Source organism: Bubalus bubalis, chromosome 12 (assembly GCF_019923935.1).
Source record: "Bubalus bubalis isolate 160015118507 breed Murrah chromosome 12, NDDB_SH_1, whole genome shotgun sequence".
NCBI classification, from domain to species: domain Eukaryota; kingdom Metazoa; phylum Chordata; class Mammalia; order Artiodactyla; family Bovidae; genus Bubalus; species Bubalus bubalis.
Genome location: NC_059168.1, coordinates 2,669,453 through 2,691,711, shown reverse-complemented (window position 1 = coordinate 2,691,711; position 22,259 = coordinate 2,669,453). Strand labels below are relative to the sequence as shown.

General features: G+C 48.9%; 2 protein-coding genes across 7 annotated transcripts in view; both read right to left on the bottom strand.

The window, feature by feature from the left end:
- The window catches only part of CNNM3 (cyclin and CBS domain divalent metal cation transport mediator 3), a 33,914-nt gene extending 19,483 nt beyond the window's left edge, over nt 1-14,431 (bottom strand). Inside the window, exon 1 of one of the 3 annotated variants that reach the window (XM_045162189.1) lies at nt 13,012-14,431. In XM_045162189.1, the coding sequence (XP_045018124.1) occupies nt 13,012-14,368 (1,357 nt within the window). In that variant the 5' untranslated portion in view covers nt 14,369-14,431. The remainder of the gene's footprint in view (nt 1-13,011) is intronic. The other 2 variants (XM_045162188.1, XM_025260648.3) reach the window with 2 other exon arrangements.
- A 3,080-nt stretch (nt 14,432-17,511) lies between these two features.
- CNNM4 (cyclin and CBS domain divalent metal cation transport mediator 4) overlaps nt 17,512-22,259 on the bottom strand; it is a 37,243-nt gene continuing 32,495 nt past the window's right edge. For 2 of the 4 annotated variants that reach the window (XM_025260649.3, XM_006059875.4), the window contains 2 exons: nt 20,610-20,791; nt 17,512-20,064 (listed from right to left, as the gene is read on the bottom strand). In XM_025260649.3, coding sequence (XP_025116434.2) covers nt 19,867-20,064; nt 20,610-20,791 — 380 coding nt within the window. In that variant the 3' untranslated portion in view covers nt 17,512-19,866. The other 2 variants (XR_006543177.2, XM_025260651.3) reach the window with 2 other exon arrangements.

The following is a 22,259-nucleotide window of genomic DNA, read 5'->3' as shown; positions in this document are numbered from 1 at the left end:
CTATAGCCTACCAGGCTCCTCCGTCTATGGGATTTTCCAGGCAAGAGTACTGGACTGGGTTGCCATTTCCTTCTCCAGGGAATCTTCCCAACCCAGGGATTGAACCCGGGTCTCCCTTGGACTGTGTGGATCACCACAAACTGTGGAAAATTCTTAAAAGAGATGGGGCTATCAGACCACCTTACGTGCCTCCTGAGAATCTGTATGAAGGTTAAGAAGCACGTTAGAACTGGACATGGAACAATGGACTGGTTCCAAATCAGGAAAGGAATACAACAAGGCTATATAATGTCACCTTGCTTATTTAATTCCTATGCAGAGTACATCATGCAAAATGCCAGGCTGGATGAAGCACAAGCTGGAATCAAGACTGCCAGGAGAAATATCAATAATCTCAGATACACAGCTGACACCACCCTTATGGCAGAAAGCAAAGAGGAACTAAAGAGCCTCTTGATGAAAGTGAAAGAGGAGAGTGAAAAAGTTGGCTTGAAACTCAACATTCAAAAATCTAAGATCATGGCATTTGGCCCCATCACATGGCAAATAGATGGGGAAACAATGGAAACAGTGAGAGACTATTTTTTTGAGCTCCAAAATCACTGCAGATGGTGACTGCAGCCATGAAATTAAAAGACGCTTGCTCCTTGGAAGAAGAGCTATGATCAACCTAGACAGCATATTAAAAAGCAGAGACATTACCTTGCCAACAAAGGTTTGTCTACTCAAAGCTGTGGTTTTGCCAGCAGTCATGTATGGATGTGAAAGCTGGACTATAAAGAAAGCTGAGGGGGCAGTCCTAACATGGTGGAGGAATAGGATGGGGAGACCACTTTCTCCCCCACAAATTCATCGAAAGATCATCTTGAACGCTGAGCAAATTCCACAAAGCAACTTTTGAACGCTGGCAGAGGAAACCAGGCACCCGGAAAGGCAGCCCATTGTCTTCAAAAGGAGGTAGGACAAAATATAAAAGATAAAAAGAGAGATCAAAGAGTTAGGGATGGAGACCCATCCCAGGGAGGGAGTTGTAAAAGAGGAGAAGTTTCCAAACACCAGGAAACCCTCTCACCTGAGAGTCTGTGGGGAGTTTTGGAATCTCCAAGGGCAACATAACCAGGAGGAAAAATAAATAAATAAATAAATAAATAAAACCCACAGATGACGTACCTAATGGCAACTCCCAGTGGAGAAGTAGCCCAGACGCTGGGATCCACCACCAGCAAGCGGGGGCTGAACAGGGAGGCGCGTGCTGCACTGCTTAGGGGAAGGACTGGCACTGAATGCCCTGGGGGCAATCTGAGGGAGATAACGTTGAGATAGCAATCCAGACTGTGGGATAGCCAGAGAAAAAAGAGAGAGAGAGAACTTTTCCGCAAAAACCTCTAACCTAGGGCACTGCCAGGCCCGCTCACAAAACAAAGGACTGAGCGAATACCAGAGGAGAGCTAGCCAGCTGCGGACCAGCCCATGCCCCACCGGAGGCAGGAAGGCAGGCGGGCTGCAGCCAGAGGGACAATCCCGGCCCCAGGGACGGCATCCTCTACCAAACTGCGAGCAGGCTCCCAGTTGCTAACCGAGTCTTCCTGGGATTCTGGACGGTTGACATCCGCCAGGAGGGTTGCAGCCAGCGATCAGCTCCCCAGAGGAGACACACAGCACACCTGAGACTGCAGCGGCTGGGACAGGGGAGGCGATAAGACGCCCTGCCCCACCTGGGGAGAGCGCGCTTGCCAAGCACCTGGGCGCCTGAGCTGCTCGGACCTGGGAAGGGCACAAACGCAGGCTAACTGAGTCTGCGCCTTTGTGGAGTACCCAAGAACCTGAACCTGAGTGGCTTAGACCTGGGAAGTGCACGCAGCCCAGGGCCCCCTTTAGACAGTCCCCCTGCAGAACAACCTGGAGCCTGAGCAGTGTAGACCGGGAAAGCACACACGCTGCCGGGAAAGCACACACGCCGCCGTGAGCGGGGCCAAACCCCGTGTGGCCCAGACACTGCGAGCACTCCCCAGTGATATTTGTTTGCAGTGCTCCTCCCTCCCCACAGCACGACTGAACAAGTGAGCCTAAACAAGTGACCCCAAACAAGTGACCCCCTTTGCCCCCTTGTATCAGGGTGGAAGTTAGATACTGAAGAGACCTGCAAACAGAGGAAGCCAAAATAAACAGAGGGAAGCTGCTTTGGAAGTGACAGGTGCAACAAATCAAAACCCTGTAGTTAGCACCGACTACACTGGAAGGGGCCTGCAGACCTTGAGAAGTATAAGCTGGAACAAGGAACTATCTGAAACTGAACTGACCCCACACTGCCCGCAACAGCTTCAGAGAAATTCCAAGATATATTTTTACTATTATCATTTTTTAAATTAAAAAAAAAAATTTTAGTCCTTTATTACTCCTTTAATTTTCATTTTTGTAACCTATTACCTTGCAAAAAAAAAATACCCTATTTTTAAAGCAAATCTCTACTCTAGATTTTTAATCTTTGCTTTTTAGTATTTGTTATCAATTTTGTACCTTTAAGAATCCAATCTTTAGTACCTATTTTTACTTAGGAGTGTAATTACTGGCTTGATTGCCCTCTTCCCCTTTTGACTCTCCTTTTTCTCCCCTAGTCACCTCTATCTCCTCCCTCCCCCTTCTCTTCTCTACCCAACACTGTGAATCTCTTTGTGTGTTCTGGGCTGTGGAGAACACTTAGGGAACTGATTACTGGCTGGATCTGTCTCTCTCTTGATTTCCCCTCTTCTCCTCCTGGCCACCTCTGTCTCCTTCCTCCCTCTTCTCTGTTTAACTCCGTGAATGTCTCTGAGGGATCCAGACTGTGGAGAGCACACAGGGAAGTGATTACTGGCTAGCCTGCTCTCTCCCCTTTTGATTCCCCCTCTTCTCCTCCTGGTCACCTCCATCTCCCTTATCTCCCTCCTCCCTCTTCTCTTCTCCATGTAACTCAGCGAACCTTTCTGGGTGTCCCTCACTGTGGAGAATCTTTTCTCCATTAACCTAGATGTTTTATCATCTGTGCTATACGGATGCAGAAGTCTTGAGGCTACTGTAAGAATAAGACTGAAAACCAGAGGCAGGAGGCTTAAATCTAAAACCTGAGAACACCAGAGAACTCCTGACTCCAGGGAACATTAATCGATAAGAGTGCATCCAAAAGCCTCCATAGATAGATAGATAGTGAAGTCGCTCAGTCGTGTCCGACTCTTTGCGACCCCATGGACAGTAGCCAACCAGGCTTCTCTGTCCATGGGATTTTCCAGACAAGAATACTGGAGTGGGTTGCCATTTCCTTCTCCAGGGGATCTTCCTGACCCAAGGAGCGAACCCAGGTCTCCCACATTGTAGGCAGATGCTTTACTGTCTGAGCCACCAGGGAAGTCCAAAAGCCTCCATACCTACACTGAAACCAAGATCCACCCAAGGGCCAACAAGTTCCAGAGCAAGACATACCATGCAAATTCTCCAGCAATGTAGGAACATAGCCCTGAGCTTTAATATATAGGCTTCCCAAAGTCACACCAAACCCAAAGACATCTCAAAACTCACTACTGGACACTTCATTGCACTCCGGAGAGAAGTCCAGCTCCACCCACCAGAACATGGACACAAGCTTCCCTAACCAGGAAACCTTGACAAGCCACTCGTCCAACCCCACCCACAGGGAGGAACCTCCACAATAAAGAGGAACCACAAACTGCCAGAATACAGAAAGGCCACCCCAAACACAGCAACCTAAACAAGATTAAAAGGCAGAGAAATATTCAGCAGGTTAAGGAACATGATAAAAGCCCACCAAACCAAACAAAAGAGGGGTAGATAGGGAGTCTACCTGGAAAAGAATTCATAATAATAATAGTAAAAATGATCCAAAATCTTGAAAACAGAATGGAGTTACAGATAAACAGCCTGGAGACAAGGATTGAGAAGATGCAAGAAATGTTTAACAAGGACCTAGAAGAAATAAAAAAGAGTCAATCAATAATGAATAATGCAATAAATGAGATTTAAAAAAAAAAAAACCTCTGGAGGGAACCAACAGTAGAATAACTGAGGCAGAAGATAGGATAAGTGAGGTGGAAGATAGAATGGTGGAAATAAATAGAGTAGAGAGGGAAAAAAAAAAGAATTAAATGAAGACAACCTCAGAGACCTCTGGGACAATGTCAAAAGCCCCAACATTCGAATCACAGGAGTCCCAGAAGAAGAACACAAAAAGAAAGGCCATGAGAAAATATTTGAGGTGATAATAGCTGAAAACTTCTCTAAAATGGAGAAGGAAATAGCCACCCAAGTCCAAGAAACTCAGAGTCCCAAATAGGATACACCCAAGGTGAAACACCTCAAGACACATATTAATCAAATTAACAAAGATCAAACACAAAGAACAAATATTAAAAGCAGCAAGGGAAAAACAACAAATAACACACAAGGGGATTCCCATAACAGCTGATCTTTCAATAGAAACTCTTCAGGCCAGAAGGGAATGGCAGGACATACTTAAAGTGATGAAAGAGAAAAACCTACAAACCAGATTACTGTACCCAGCAAGGATCTCATTAAAATATGAAGGAAAAATCAAAAGCTTTACAGAAAAGCAAAAGCTGAGAGAATTCAGCACCACCAAACCAGCTCTCCAACAAGTGCTAAAGGATCTTCTCTAGACAGGAAACACAGAAAAGGTGTATAAGCTTGAACCCAAAACAACAAAGTAAATGGCAACAGGATCATATTTATCAATAATTACCTTAAATGTAAATGGGTTGAATGCCCCAACCAAAAGACAAAGACTGGCTGAATGGATACAAAAACAAGACCCCTATATATGCTGTCTACAAGAGACCCACCTCAAAACAAGGGACACATACAGACTGAAAGTGAAGATATTTCACATAAATGGAGACCAAAAGAAAGCAGGAGTATCAATACTCATATCAGATAAAACAGACTTTGAAATAAAGGCTGTGAAAAGAGACAAAGAAGGACACTACATAATGATCAAAGGATCAATCCAAGAAGATATAACAATTATAAATATACATGAACCCCACATCAGAGCACCAAAATATGTAAGGCAAATGCTAACAAGTATGAAAGGGGAAATTAACAGTAACACAATAATAGTGGGAGACTTTAATACCTGACTCACACCTATGGATATATCAACTAAACAGAAAATTAGCAAGGAAACACAAACTTTAAATGATACAATGAACCAGTTAGACCTAATTGATATCTATAGGACATTTTACCCCAAAGCAATGAATTTCACATTTTTCTCAAGTGCACACAGAACCTTCTCCAGGATAGATCACATCCTGGACCATAAATCTAGCCTTGGTAAATTCAAAAAATTGAAATCATTCCAAGCATCATTTCTGATCACAATGCAGTAAGATTAGATGTCAACTACAGGAAAAAAGCTATTAAAAATACAAACATATGTAGGCTAAACAACACACTTCTGAATAACCAACAAATCACAGAAGAAATCAAAAAGGAAATCAAAATATGCATAGAAACAAATGAAAATGAAAACAAAACAACCCAAAACCTAAGGGACTCAGTAAAAGCAGTGCTAAGGGGAAGGTTCATAGCAATACAAGCTTACCTCAAGAAACAGAAGAGAAATCAAATATATAACCTAACTCTACACCTAAAGCAAGTAGAAAAGGAAGAAATGAAGAACCCCAGGGTTAGTAGAAGGAAAGAAATCATAAACATTAGAGCAGAAATAAATGCAAAAGAAATAAAAGAGACCATAGCAAAAATCAACAAAGCTAAAAGCTGGTTCTTTGAGAAGATAAATAAAATAAACAAACCATTAGCCAGACTCAAGAAACAAAGGGAGAAGAATCAAATCAACAAAATTAGATATGAAAATGGAGAAATCGCAATAGACAACACAGAAATACAAAGGCTCATAAGAGACTACTATCAGCAACTGTATGCCAATAAAATGGACAACTTGCAAGAAATGGACAAATTCTTAGAAAAGTATAACTTTCCAAAACTGAACCAGGAAGAAATAGAAAATCTTAACAGACCCATCACAAGCACGGAAATCAAAATTGTAATCAGAAATCTTCCAGCAAACAAAAGCCCAGGACCAGAAGGCTTCACAGCCAAATTCTACCAAAAATTTAGAGAAGAGCTAACACCTATCCTACTCAAACTCTTCCAGAAAACTGCAGAGGGAGGTAAACTTCCAAACTCATTTTATGAGGCCACCATCACCCTAATACCAAAACCTGACAAAGATGCCACAAAAAAGAAAACTACAGGCCAATATCACTGATGAACATAATCCTTAACAAAATCCTAGCAAACAGAATCCAACAATGTATTAAAAAGATCATACACCATGACCAAGTGGGCTTTATCCCAGGAATGCAAGGATTCTTTAATATCCACAAATCAATCAATGTAATACACTATGTTAACAAATTGAAAGATAAAAACCATGATTATCTGAACAGATGCAGAGAAAGCCTTTGACAAAATTTAACATCCATTTATAATAAAAACCCTCCAGAAAGCAGGAATAGAAGGAACATACCTCAACATAGTAAAAGCTATATATGACAAACCCACAGCAAATATTATCCTCAATGGTGAAAAATTGAAAGCATTTCCCCTAAAGTCAGGAACAAGACAAGGGTGCCCACTCTCACCACTACTATTCAACATAGTTTTGGAAGTTTTAGCCACAGCAATCAGAGAAGAAAAAGAAATAAAAGGAATCCAGATTGGAAAAGAAGAAGTAAAACTCTCACTGTTTGCAGATGACATGATCCTTTACATAGAAAACCCTAAAGACTCCCCCAGAAAATTACTAGAGCTAATCAATGAATATAGTAAAGTTGCAGGATATAAAATCAACACACAAAAATCCCCTGCATTCCTATACACTAACAATGAGAAAACAGAAAGAGAAATTAAGGAAACAATTCCATTCACCATTGCAACAAAAAGAATAAAACACTTAGGAATAAATCTACCTAAAGAAACAAAAGACCTATATATAGAAAACTATAAAACACTGATGATAAAGTGCTTATAGTGCAGGTAGAAATAAAAAAAAAAAAATTAAAAAAAAAAACCACTGATGAAAGAAATCAAAGATGACACAAATAGATGGAGAAATGTATCATGTTCATGGATGGGAAGAATCAATATAGTGAAAATGAGTATTCTACCCAAAGCAATATATAGATTCAATGCAATCCCTATCAAGCTACCAATGGTATTTTTCAGAGAACTAGAACAAATAATTTCACAATTTGTATGAAAATACAATAAAACTTGAATAGCCAAAGCCATCTTGAGAAAGAAGAATGGAACTGGAGGAATCAACCTGCCTGACTTCAGACTATACTATAAAGCTATAGTCATCAAGACAGTATGGTACTGGCACAAAGACAGAAATATAGATCAATGGAACAAAATAGAAAGCCCAGAGACAAATCCACGCACATATGGACACCTTATCTTCGACAAAGAAGGCAAGAATATACAATGGAGAAAAGACAATCTCTTTAAAAAGTGGTGCTGGGAAAACTGGTCAACCTCTTGTAAAAGAATGAAACTAGAACACTTTCTAACACCATACACAAAAATAAACTCAAAATGGATTAAAGATCTGAATGTAAGACCAGAAACTATAAAACTCCTAGAGGAAAACATAGGCAAAACACTCTCTGACATAAATCACAGCAGGATCCTCTATGACCCACCTACCAGAGTAATGGAAATAAAAGCAACAATAAACAAATGGGACCTAATTAAACTTAAAAGCTTTTGCACAATGAAGGAAACCATAAGCAAGGTGAAAAGACAGCCTTCAGAACTGGAGAAAATAATAGCAAACAAAGAAACTGACAAAGAATTAATCTCAAAATATACAAGCAGCTCCTGCAGCTCAATTCCACAAAAATAAACGACCCAATCAAAAAATGGGCCAAAGAACTAAACAGACATTTTTTCAAAGAAGACATACAGATGGCTAACCAACACATGAAAAGAGGCTCAACACCACTCATTATCAGAGAAATGCAAATCAAAACTACAATGAGGTACCATTTCACGCTGGTCAGAATGGCTGCTATCAAACAGTCTACAAGCAATAAATCCTGGAGAGGGTGTGGAGAAAAGGGAACCCTCTAACACTGTTGGTGGGAATGCAAACTAGTACAGCCACTATGGAGAACAGTGTGGAGATTCCTTAAAAAACTGGAAATAGAACTGGCATATGACCCAGCAATCCCACTACTGGGCATACACATTGAGGAAACCAGAACTGAAAGAGACACGTGTACCCCAATGTTCATCGCAGCACTGTTTACAACAGCTAGGACATGGAAGCAAACTAGATGTCCATCAGCAGACGAATGGATAAGAAAGCTGTGGTACATATACACTACGGAGTATTACTCAGCCATTAAAAAGAATACATTTGAGTCAGTTCTAATGAGGTGGATGAAACTGGAGCCTATTATACAGAGTGAAGTAAGCCAGAAAGAAAAACACCAGTATAGTATACTAACACATATATATGAAATTTAGAAAGATGGTAACGATAACCCTGTATGTGAGACAGCAAAAGAGACACAGATGTGTAGAACAGTCTTTTGGACTCTGCGGGAGAAGGCAAGGGTAGGATGATTTGAGAAAATAGCACTGAAACATGTAGATTATCATATGTGAAACAGATCACCAGTCCAGGTTCGATGCATGAGACAGGGTGCTCAGGGCTGGTACACTGGGATGACCCTGAGGAATGGGATAAGAAGGGAGGTGGAAAGGGGGTTCAGGATAGGGAACACATGTACACCCGTGGCAGATTCATGTCAATGTATGGCAAAAACCACTACAATAATGTAAAGTAACTAGCCTCCAATTAAAATAAATAAATTTTAAAAAAAGTTGAGAGCTGAAGAATTGATACTTTTAACTGTGATGTTGGAGAAGACTCCTGAGAGTCCCTTGGATTGCAAAGAGATCAAACCAATCAATTCTAAAGGAGAACAGTCCTGAATATTCATTGGAAGGACTGATGCTGGAGCTCCAATATTTTGGCCACCTGATGTGAAGAGATGACTCAATGGAAAAGACCCTGATGCTGGGAAAGATTGAAGGCAGGAAGATAAGGGGACGACAGAGGATGAGATGGTTGGATGGCATCACCGATTCAATGGACATGAGTTTGACTAAGCTCTGGGATTTGGTGATGGACAGGGAAGCCTGGTGTGCTGCAGTCCATGGGGTCGCAAAGAGTCGGACACGACTGAGGAACTGAACTGAACTGAACTACACCTCCAAGTCTACACTCCTGGAAACGTGTGCACAAAACAATCAGCTGTCACCTCGGGTCTGCACATTGACTGAGGGGCACCTCATCAGGGAAGGGGCCTCTTCCAGACTCTAAAGTTCCAGAACAAACCACAATCTGAAAGAGAGAAAGGAATGGGGCCTGAAATGGTAACTGCCAAGATGCCAGGGCCTTCCGCCTCAGGGAATTCAGAGGGACCCCTGCCTCATACACTTGGCAGAGAGACAAGAAGGGGACTGATTTCTAAAACCTCGTGCACCACGGAGGCTACAATATGCTCCATGTTCATGAGCAGAGGAATGAAGAAGAGGGCTGGGTTAATGAGGACTTTAGTGAGGAAACATAAAGCTAGCTGCCGAAGGGCTGCATCGCACAGGAGAAGCAGAGGGTTCAGGTGACACAGGAAAGATAAAGCTATCCTGCCCTGAGAATGGCCCTCGCTGTCCACAGGAATCAGGAGGTCAAGGGGACCAAAGAGTCCTCCATTCAACCTCCACACTGTACCCCCCAACTACCTTCTAGAAGGGGCTCTCCAGAGCTGCCCCAAGGCAACCACCCCAGAAGAAGAGCAGCCTGCACTGTGGCTGTCCCTCCCTACCAGCAACTTCCTACCAACATTTAGACCTAAGCCCACTGGATTCCCGCATACTAGAACCAAACAGCAGGGCGTTCCTGGTGGTCCAGTGGTTAGCTAAGATCCATGCTTCTGGCCGCAGGGGCTGCAGTTCGATCCCTGGTCAGGGAACTAAGATCCCACATGCCACACAGCCAAATTAAATAAATAAATAAAAACAGCAGAGGAAGGGGACATATGTAAAATTATAGCTGGAGTTACTGTACAGCAGAAACCAACACAACATTGTAAAACAATTTTCCTCTAATTAAGAATGTTTTAAAAGCTAACGAAGAAAAGGTGGGAAAACACCACCAGAGCAGAAGGCCTCCCACCCTGCCGGGCCTCTCCGAGCCACCGCTCTCTAGTCTCCTTGGGCCATCCTCCTTCACTGCTGGCCCCCACCCCAGCTTCCCCACGCCATGCCACAACTGCTCTTGCAAGGTCAAGGGTATCCTGGTTGTTGGATCCAAAGGACATGTTGCAAGCCTCCTCTCCTGATCACTCTCCTTCCCTCAGCTTCCAGGACATTCCAGGGCCCTGGCTGTCCTCAGCACCCATCCTCACTGCCCATCCACCCCTGCCCTGCTAGTGCCTCTCTTTCGGCTTTCTAGGATCACTCCCCAGGACCGATTCCCCACCGACATCCAGATCCTTCCCTCCTGCCTGCGACTTTCACTTGTGCTTCACTGCACATGGGCTGCTCCTAGCAACCCACGTCTCAGGCCACTGCACACAAATTCCAGTGTTCACAACAAACTCATCTGCCCGCCCCGGCCCCAACCCCCAAGCCCTCTCTTCCCTGCGTGTGCTCGGCCTCAGGGAAAGGCAAGGCCACCACCAAGTCAAACCCACATTCATCCTCAGCTCCTCCTCCCGCCTCACAGCCCCTCTGCTGCTGCTGCTGCTAAGTTGCTTCAGTCGTGTCCAACTCTGTGCAACCCCAGAGGCGGCCGCCCACCAGGCTCCCTCGTCCCTGGGATTCTCCAGGCAAGAACACTGGAGTAGGTTGCCACTTCCTTCTCCAATGCATGCAAGTGAAAAGTGAAAGTGAAGTCGCTCAGTCATGTCCGACTCCTAAGCGACCCCATGGACTGCAGCCTACCAGGCTCCTCGGTCCATGCGATTTGCCAGGTAAGAGTATTGGAGTGGGTTGCCATTGCCTTCTCCCACAGCCCCTCAGCAAACCACAAAATCCGAAGCCCACCTTCCAATGCCTTCTTGGGTGTTCCCTTTCTATGCTCACTGAGCACCCTTGTTCAGGCTACCATCACCTCTCACTGGGCCCCCCAACCACGGGGACCCCCCTACCCTGGTCTCCACACCAGTCAGTGATCTGTGGAAACCACTTAAACAGGGTGCTATGCTCTGCCTGCAGCCACCGCCCTGGTGGTCAAGCCTGGCCTCAAGCTGAAAGGTGGCAGGGGGAAGATGATACCCTCCCCTGCTGACTCCAGGGCCAGGCCGGCTGGCCACACAGCCACGAGAACCACCACTGCCTCAGAAAATACCGTATTACTCGGAGATGGAGCATTTGCTCCTGGGAGGCTCTGCCTGCCCGGATCCCGGGCTCCTCTCCCCAGAGCAGGGCTGCATGGCTACATTCTGAGGAAACAAGTAGAAGCACCCAGAGATTCTCCAGTGCAGCAGCCAGAGCTGCCATCAAAGTCTCCCACCCAATCCCGAGAAACAGTAGTAACAGTAACTGCCTAATTCTTTAAAACCCCAGCCTCTTGAAAGGATTAAAGGAGATGGTGCAGGAGTGTGCCCACTAGTGGCTGGCATGCTGCTGCTGCTGCTGCTGCTGCTGCTGCTGCTAAGTCGCTTCAGTCGTGTCCAACTCTGTGCGACCCCATAGACAGCAGCCCACCAGGCTCTGCCCTCCCTGGGATTCTCCAGGAAAGAACACTGGAGTGGGCTGCCATTTCCTTCTCCATTGCGTGAAAGTGAAAAGTGAAAGTGAAGTCGCACAATCACAACCGACTCGTGGGGACCCCATGGACTGTAGCCCACCAGGCTCCTCCATCCATGGGATTTTCTAGGCAAGAGTACTGGAGTGGCTTGCCATTGCCTTCTCCAAGTGGCTGGCATACAGCAGTACTAATGGTCAGTACGGCAGAGCTTTGCCTCCCTGCCCTGACAGTCCAGGGGCTCACAGGGAACCTCCTATGGGATCCTGGGACCTGGAGACCTCACAGCTGTCAGGAAGTCATTATGAGGGGGCCTTGCTCACTTCTCGGCCTCATTTTTGCAGTCTTTATGGTCAAGCTCATTCAGAGACCAGAAGTGTCCCCACAGAAGTTCAGGTGTGAGAAGCATGACCAAGCTCTGGGGAAGACCTCAAGCCCAATCACAGAGAGGGAGACTGCAGGAGAACCCGAATCTTCACAACGGGAGGGTCTCAGTTTTCACCTGAACGCGGGTGAAAGGAGAGGACAAAAATGTGGAGTTAAGAGAACTTAAGCCCTTACTTGGGTTTTTATTGTTTTTTTTAAAGGAAGGGGAGACTGACTGGCCTCCATCAAGTTGCTTCTGCTGAAATCAAAGTGGAAGTTTCTTTCACACTACAGGAAGTAATGATCAATCATACCCTTTTCTGTAATCAGGAAGGCAATAGCCCATCACTGACCTTAACAATGACACGCTGGAAACATCACAGGTTCAGCTACTTTGGTATTACACATGTGCAAACAGCAGCGTCCAGGTATCTAGACTGTATACTCTATGTTCTTTCAGTTTCTATCCAAGAGTCTGGACCTGCCACAAAGCCCAAGCCCACAAAAATGACCCGGTAAAAAGCTGGAGAGTTAGTCAAGTACACATATCTCCCCAAACTGGGGGCCTGCCCGGAAAAGATTTTTGTTGTCTATAGTACTGTCATTTTCGGAACCAAAGGCAAGATCATTTGGAGCTAAAAAACCATCATCTTCATTAAAAGGCCGCTCAGAGGCCTCCCTGTCGTCCACCGGGTTGGGACCTTTCCCCAAGGCTTCCCTAAACCCCACTCTTCTCTGGGGAGAGACAGCTGACATTCGAGTCCCCTCCGCGATTCCCCAACAGTTACCTCGCTTGAACTCCTCCAGGACGGCGTCCAGCTTGGTGTCGTTGAAGACGAAGTGGAGTGGGTGACTGTAGAAGCGGGTGATGGTGCTGAGCGGCGTGCAGTCTTCGGGGTCCACGAAAGCCAAGTCCTTGAGGTAGAGCATGTCCACGATGTTGGAGCGCTCGTCCTCGTAAACGGGGATGCGCGTGTGGCCGCTCTGCATGATGCTGGCCAGGACGCCGAAGTCCAGCACGGTGCTGGCATCCAGCATGAAGCAGTCCTCGAGGGGCGTGAGCACGTCCTCCACTGTCCGGCAGGGCAGCACACCCTTGCTGAGATCGCTGTAGGGGTCGCCGCCGCCGCGCGCCAGCTCCAGCACGCGCTCGCGCAGCCTCCCTGGCCGCGCCGCCAGCTCCAGCAGCTGGCCCACCGGCAGCGCCACGGGCAGGGTGAGCAGCACCGCCAAGCGGCTGAGGATCAGCGCGCGCGGGGCCAGTGCCAACGTCCAGCGCCCGCTCACGGCGGCCGGCACCACCTCGCCCACCAGGAACACGAGCCCCGCGCTGCCTAGCACGGCCGGCACGGCGCGCTGGCCGGCCGCGCGGTACAGCAGAACCGCCAGCGCCGCCTGCGCCAGGCTGGCCAGCAGCAGCAGCGCGCCCAGGGCGCAGCCCGCCCAGCGCCGTGCGGGCTCCAGGCGCCGCGCCGCCGCACGCTCCGCCTCCGAGCCGCTCTCGCGCAGCACCTGCACCTCGGCGGGCGCCAGCGCCAGTGCGCTCAGCTGCAGGCCCCGCGCCAGAGCCGCCAGCGCCAACAGCCCCGCCGCCCCCAGGCCCAGAGCCCAGGGCGGCGCCTCCTCCTCGGCTGCCGAGCCGCCCGGCTCCACACGCACGGCCAGCAGCGCCGAGTGCGGGCGCGCGGCCTCAGCGCGCAGGCGCAGCAGTGCGCGCCACTCGCCCGTGAGGGCTGCCGCCTCTTCGGCCGCCGAATCCCCCGGCTCCCCGCGCACCGCCAGCCGCACAGAGTGCGGGCGCGCGGCCTCGGCGCGCAGGCGCAGCAACGCACGCCACTCGCCCGTGGGGGCCGCCGCGTCGTCGGGCGCTGCGGCCGGCCCGCCCTCGGGGCAACCCGCCCCCTCAGGAGCCACCCAGGACCAGGAGCTGTTGGAGAAGCCCGAGCCGAAGAGGCGCAAGCGGAAGGTGGCCTCCGGCGCGGCCCGCACCTCCCCTTCGTGCGCCCACCCCGCGCCCGCCGCTCCGTCCTCCTCTAGACAGACGCCCAGCACTCGCGGGTCCGGCGCCGCCTTCCCGGCGGCATTGCCCAGGCAGAGCGCGGCGAGCAACCAGCCTAGCCGACCCGCCGCCGCCGCCGCCGCCATCGCCTGCTGCCCCCTCTCGGCCTCCCGCGCAGCCTACCTCTCCGCCTCCGCCGGGCCAATCGTCGCCAGCCCTGGAGTCTTTTCAGCCAATAGGCGGCGGGTGGAGGCGGGCCCCAGGGTCGGACTAGGCTGCGCCGGGGAGTAAACAAGCAGCGGCGCGATCCCGGGGCGGGCCGGGGGCGTGGGGCTCTCGGCCCTGTGGGCCCGGGCCGCAGCACCAGGAGGACGCTGGGCGGCGAGCTGGCCCGCTCTCCGCGGGGGTCTAGTTCTCTTCGGCCGTCCCCAGCGCCGGGAGGCCAGGCCCTTACTCTGGGAAGTCCCTGGCTCGGGACTTGGGCCGCCGAGAGGAGTGGCGCTCCTGAAATTGCAGATAGAGAATTTAACGAAGGGAGATGGTCCGTTTTCCCAAAAACCAACGACCCAAACCTCGAAGAGGGCTAAAAGAACCGACGACCGGACGTCGGAAGCTAAAGCTTATTGAAACTATTCCTTGATCGCGCGCGACTCTGCTATGGATCTGGGACGTGACACACACTCAGTCCCTCCTTAGATGAACTTGCACCCCTGCCAGAGAGAACGAAGTACGTAAACACACGAAATCACTGCCTCATTGGATCCTCGCAGCTACTTCGTTATTAATACGCTTTACCAGAGAAAAGTGAATACTACTTGGGCACGGATGATGGGTTCCAAAGCGATCAGCCTAATACCCTGTCGCCATCCCAGCCACACTAGGAGTTGGCATCTCTGTCAGGAATTACTGTATCTGGTCACTTCACTTCTAGCAGAGCATCCTTGGGAAAATAATTCCTAACGACCAACAGGAACGATTCAAGAGGATCCTCCCCGGATTGTTGTTTTAGAAGACTGTATGGTGCTTGACAGTATGGAATGTTCCTCAACCTGTTATATGTGAACTTGACTTGGTTGTAAGGAAATAAGACAAGCTAACAAGACTTCTCTATAAGTGTCCCGACAAAATGGTTTTTTTTTTTGTATTTTCTACGTTTTTATGTATTTTCAACTTTCCTAACATAAGTAGACTGATAAGACCAGCCATATGCGTGTCATTTAAAATGGTCTTTGCAAGGACTGTATAGAAACACATATATTGTCATGAAAATACTATTAAAAAGCTTAGGCACTGTGGTCACAATTAAGTGAAGTATACTTGTGTGGAAGGTAATGTACAAAAATGAGTAAACCTGTGATGAGTGACCAACATAAGTATTGTCTGAAAAATTCCAGAATAAGCTGCCAGCAGAAGCAATTATGACCTTTGACCCTTTCCACCGGACTGGCATGCCTCTTTTGAAAAAATAATAATAGATTCAGTCCCTTTGGTTCACACTTCTGTCTCTAAGTCCAGATAAAAATGCTGACACAGACAGAATGGACAACAGCTTGAAATGAGCCACAATGCCTGAAAAGTTAACCAGCAAAGAACAGTTCCAGAGGCAAGGTGGGAAAAACGCCCAGTACATCTACACAGGGCTCTGACCTCTGACAAGTTACTTTTCCTCTGGTCTCAGACTCCCTTGGAAAACAACCTTGTAACTTATTTTGGCAGGGAAACCTTTGGATAGAACAATCAGATCACACTTGGAAAACACAAATGATGATTTAAACCATGAGACCCAAAGGATCCAGCGCAGGGCAAACAAAGTTGCCCATGAATGACTTTCTATGAACAACACAGGTCCCACACCACTTTACCAGCTTCTGTCTTCCTTGGCTCTGCACCATTCTTTGGTCCATTATCACAGCATCGGTGGAGACACTTGTCACCAGACTTTCAGGTCCCCCATAGGTGATTTTCCTTTCTGACCATTCAGCTCAAGACATTTCCATGTTTTATTGAAATATTTATTCTTGAGTTTTAAACCCAAAACTATCGTGTGTGACCCCTGACTGACTCCTCCTTCTCTCTCAAGTCTATATACGTCACTTCCTCTAGCCAGTTTTCCTCGACCATCTTTACTAGGTTCAATCAAGGTTATAGGAGTAGCATGCTCCCCTCCAATAAAATCCGGTACTTACCTTCTGGTAAGGCCCATTCATTCATTCATTCAACAAGTATTTCCTGCATCCGGTGCCTGCAGTGCACTGGGACTGCCAGTTGAAATAACAAATACCCTGACCTGCTGGAGCTTAAGCTCTAGTGTGAGGACAACAAAAAATACACAAATCCTTATTTTAATACCTGACAGTTAAGTTCTACAGAGAAAAAAACAAGGCAAGATGAGGAGATGGACAGAGGGATGGGGGCCAAACTCAAATTTTGAGTGGTCTGATGGGGGAAGACTTCTTCAAGGAGGTAGCATTTGAACAGAGGCTTAGATGAAGCAAGGGGTGAGCCTCACACAGATCTGGGAGAATGTTCCAGGTGGAGAAGATAGCCTGAGGGGGTGGTGGCATGTGGCATGTAGCAGAGGCTGAAACGTGTGTGGGGCAGATGGATGAAAGAAATTTATTCTTGCCCACCTATACACAGGACTCTGCCTTTGTTATTCCTTTTATCTGAAATGTCCTCTTTCCTTTCTGCCTACCCAATGCCTAGCATTCCCCCCAATTCCCCTCTTAAGCCAGGGTTCCTTGAGCCCCTGGCCTGGGTGCACTCGATTACCCATTGGCTAGGCACCTGGGGGCACTGTGGGAGTCTTCCCGATTGAAGCCTCCGGAGTGGATGCAGTGAGGTCCCTTCTAGGTGGGCTCTCTGGGGGTGGGCACTCCAACTTGGAGACCACAACCAGCCTCCAAGTCTTGACCGAGAGGCAACTGCTGTTCTTAGACGATGCGATCATAGTTTAGATGAAGCACCTTTCTCCTTTAGCCCCTAGAGGAGAGAGGAGGGGCAGTTTGCCCATTCCAGCTGTCCTTGGTCCTCTGGTTTCCATTTTACTGGATTCGTAATGGTGGCAGTTGAGCACACTTGCCGTACCGGTCTAGCAGCAGCTGGGCACTCTCTAGCTCCTGTGACAACAGCCTTGATTATGTTTTGTATGTTACATGTCCGTTTCATTAATTTTAGCGCTAAACAATCCCAGGATGCTTGCCTCTTGCCCTGTCATAGCCAAGCACAGCCACTTCGAGCTCTGTGACAAGTCCTGAGCTCAGACAGGCCAACTGCAGGCTCACCAAGATTTATCCATATTTCATTTTTTTATTACCAATCAAAAATAAATTCCATATATCGTTTAGCAAATATTATCATTGTTTTGTGACAAAAGACACAAGAGTCATAACAACAAAACTCCCCGAGAGTCAAAACTCATAACAATGCCAAAATAAATCACAAAAATATACAAATTAAAATCTTATGCAAAATAAATACGAGTTATTTGCTACGGTGGCTGTGACTCGCCTACCCATATGGAGGCCTGCTGTTTGCGGAAGTCCCCCTTCCATGGGAAGACACGCAAGGCTGGGCCAGGTCCAGGGTACAGCTCAGCCCAGGAACCAGAGGCTGGAATAGGAAATGAGAAATTGCACTGGGAAGAGGAAGTCATCGGACCAGTAATATTTGGAAATAACCATGACCCTCTGCTAAGAGTGATTATAAATGGGGACAGGGAGAGGTGGGGAGGAGGGACCATCTCTTGAGAGCATCTGTGTGTGCACAGAGGTAGCCGTGGAAGTGTGTGTACCTGCTCCATGGACTTCACACACAAACACTAGGTTCGGGCAGTGGGTGGGCTCAGGCAGCACTCAGGCCCCAGGAAAACCGCACTGCAAGCCCCCATGTGGACGCGAAGAGCAAGCTGCTCCTGGAGAAAACTAAGGGGTTTCCCTGGACAGGGCACGAAGGTCTGGTGTCTTCCTTATGGCTGAGAACCCATGGGTGTCACCACCTTCTCTCCAGACTTGTAGGAATCACTTCTGTCACTGGGAAGGCCTGTTAAGCTGACCAGTATACTTGGTGTGAGGCATTTTCTGGTCATTGCCAACAGCGCACTTGGGGTTCCAGGTCTCACGGGTTGAGGAAAGAAGTGAATAAATAATATGCGGGAAGGCCTGTTGAGGCTCCCTCGTCTGTTCCAGGCCCCCCAGCAAGTGTTCCACCCAACCAAAAGGTCAAAGTGGACTTTGGTCCCACAGCCTCCCCGTCAGTGGGAAGCCTGCTGCTCAGGGAGATGGTGCAGGACTGCAGATGGGGCTGGGGCACTCAGGGTCCAGTACCACGGGCTTCAGCAAAGACTGGGATGACAGCTCACACTAGGATCTCACTCATGTGTAGGACAGGGCTGCTGGCTGGGTGCCTTCTAGGTGGAAACCTCCTTTCCCGGGTTCTGTAAGTACGTGAACAAGGTCAGGTGAGCCTCGGCCACAGAGGAAAGGCCATGAAGAACCCACTTGGGTTGGCTTCCTACACATCCTCCTGACCTCAATCCCCAAGAGACACTGGGGTTTGGAATTAGAAGCAGGGAGTCTGGAAAGAAGGGCTTCGTAGGTCAGTAACGAGACTTGACTTTGGCTATGGGATGGGAGGCGGATAAACTGATTGCTAACAATGTAGATGCTCATGACCAAGTTCCCTCCTGGCCCCGAAAAGAGCATCACAGGTAAGCCCCTCTAACACAGACACTCTCCCCACCTGGGGAAAACCTTTGGTGAAACTGAGGGCAGGGCCTGGGAAGCAGTCTGATTAGCAGTCTTAAAGGTGTGAGACCCTGCCCTAACACTTGGAGTCAGCCCCACGACAAGGGGAGAGCTGTCCAAAGGGGTGGATGTGAGGCAGATCGCGGGGACAGGGCTGAGAGTCCACGGCCCAGCCCAACTCACCAGGAGACCCCATCAGCAGAGTTCTAGGAGGTTCCTGGGTCCAGCGATTAACAGGAGGAGGCGTGCTCCTCTCCACAGTTGGAGTATCACCTCCCTGACCACGGTTCCCAGAAAAATCCCTTGGCCTCGGTGACGACAGGTGAGCCTCAGCGTGCGTCCAGGCAGTTGTTCTCAGCGCTATTTGGTTCTTTGCTTCCTGGGAAACTGTCTTCTCTCCTAAGAAGAAATCTTCCTCCAGGAGGCCACGGCGGTGCCATCTCTGGAGGGCGTGGAAGAGGAGCAGGGAGAAGTGGCTCCCTGAGTCAGGGGTGCAGCCAGGAGGCCACAACTGGGAGCACATTATGGCTATTGCTTCCCGGGGTGAGAAACCCTACCCCTTTTAAAGTTTTTGTGGAAAAAAAAATTGCTTTTAAATAAAGTTCCTTAACCCTGTCTTCCCTTCCCCCTATGATATTTAAAAAGAGGTGCGATGAGCTGAATCCAGACGCGCCCCTGGTGGCCGGTATGCTGCCCGACAGTCCAGGGCCGTGCAGCTGCCACCTCCAAGCTGTTCAGAGGTCCCTGTCTGAGACCAGGTCCCCCTCAGGCAGGGGACCCTCTGGCTGCTCAGTCAGACAGGGTAACTGTACCCCTTCCGGCCTAACAGGCTCCCTGTCTTCTTGTGGGCCCACTGGGGAGGCCCCCGCGGGGCTGGCGGGGGACCCCGGGCCCTCCTGTCAGATGGCGCTCTCGTGAGACGTTCTGTGCAGCAAGGAGTTGCGCTCATTCAGCAGGTTCGTGGTCTCATCCACCGGCAGCGCCTCGGCCTTGTCAGCTGAGTTCTCGGTGCAGATGGTACACCCGTCCAGGGGGAACTGGGGGCAGTTCTCCATGCGTGAGGCCAGTAGCCCGTTCTGGTACTGTTGCCGGGTGATCTGCAGGGGGGTGGGCAGGGGTGGGGTGGTCACTGAGAGCAAGGTTGGGGGGCCAGGGAAACGTGGCCGGGATGGAAGCTGAGTCCAGGAAAGAGGGCATGACCCAGGGCAGAGGGTATCAGAAGCCCCCCTCCCGACCACAGAGTGAGAAACTAGAGTAGGAAGGACACACATCCCAGGTCCGGGCCCGCCATGCTGGGTGCGTGTGCTGTGTGCTAAGTCGCTTCAGTCGTGTCCGACTGTTTGCGACCCCATGGACTGTAGCCGGCCAGGCTCCTCTGTCCATGGGATTCTCCAGGCAAGAATACTGGAGTGGGTTGCCATGTCCTCCTCCAGGGAATCTTCCCAACTCAGGGATAGAACCCATGTCTCTTGTGTTTCGGGCATTGGCAGGGGGTTCTTTACCACTAGCAACACCTGGGAAGCCTATCATGCTGGTGCAGTGGATCAAAGAAGCTGCCGATGGCCTGAAGGCAGAGTGATCCAGACGCCCAGGAGGCAGAGGATGGGGCTGCCCCAGGCAGAGGGCTATGGGGAGCGCTCACCTTAATGTACTGGAGGTCCATGAGTGCCCGCACGCTGAAGTCAGAGATGTACTGGCCCAGGATCGAGCTGCCAAACTGGTTGCTGCTGCCTGCCAAGGGCACGGTGCTCGCCGTCTCTGAGCGGTCTGGGTAGCTGAGGGAGGCCGAGCGGCTGAGGGCCGTGGGGTGCGATGGAGAGCGGTCTGTGGCAGGGACAGAGACCATGAGGCCAGCAGCCAGCCTGGCGCCCCGCACAGCCTCCTGTCCAACTGCGTCCCTCAGACGCCAGGGCAGTGGGGCCCTCACTGGAAACGGGAAGGAGTTCTTGGGTGCAAACAAAGCCCTTACTGCAAGGTCTGACTTCATCAGAGCAAACGAGTTAGTTTGTTTAGAAGTGTTGTGCAGTAAGTATTCAAAAGTCTACCCGAACAGAGAACAAAACAGAAAACAAAAACCTGAGACACAGAAAGTCTATGTCTACAAAAGCTCTCATTTCCCGGACAGCTAACGAGGCAGGGGCAACACAAAGATGGCCCGAGTGTGGTAGATAGCATCTCAATGACCACTTCTGTCAAGGGATGTAAACTGCACACTTTTAAACTATATGAAGATGAAGAACCTACAGTTTGCACTCTTTCACCATACATACAGACACCCCCAACGTGACACCCTGTTCATATCTCAAAATGCTTGTAAGAGCTCAAAAGTGTGTTCCATGAGACTCGTGTGTGGAACAGTCCTGCCTGTGTCTGCTGAGCCCAGCCAGTCTGGCAGGGGGATGGAGGCAGCAGACTCTTCTCACAGGAACCTGGAGGCCCCAGAGCTCCAGCTTCCCACGCTGGGGTGTGTGGAGACTGCTCCCAGTCTCCGTCCCAGGAGGCAGAGCCCTGGGGGCTATGGCAGTGCCTCTTCCCATCACTAGGGGCAGAACAGGCTTCACTCAGCTGACAGTAACCAGGAAAAGGGAATGACTCAACTTCCAATGAGGAAGGAACCAGCTCCTTATTTTGCAAAAGGAAGGGCACACACATTATTGTACCTCATTAGCTCATATTTTGGGGGAACATTCAGAGAACAATGAAATCCAGAAGTTAATTGTGAAGGCATGCTGGCTTGTTTTAAACAAACAGGTAGTGGACTAAGCTGATCTGCTGAGTTAACTACTAACTTACTAATGACTCAGTTAACTATTCTAACAAACAGCCCAGTGAAAAAAGCAACCACTGAGTCTGGGTGACTGACTGAACCAAATGAGACTGAATTCAGTAATACTCCACATCTGAAGTTCATTCATAAAACTAGAAACACAGTCTGGTTATTCTACGATGGGTAGCATACAGCAGCAGTCCCCAACCTTTTTGGCACCAGGGTCCAGTTCCACGCAAAACAATTTTTCCGTGGACCAGGGTGAGGGGGGATGGTTTTGGGGCAATTCGAGCACATGGCATTTCTTGTGCACTTTATTTCTATTATTACTACATCGGCTCCACCTCAGATCATCAGGCATTAGATCCCGGAGGTTGGGGACCCCTGGTATATAAACACTAGAGAACCACGTGCATCTGTCACTCATTCAAACCTAAGTAACACCTGGAAGTTCAATATTTCTTACTGTTTAACATTAATTATTGGGATGACAGAATGCTTTTAATTAATGCTTATTAGCACTCC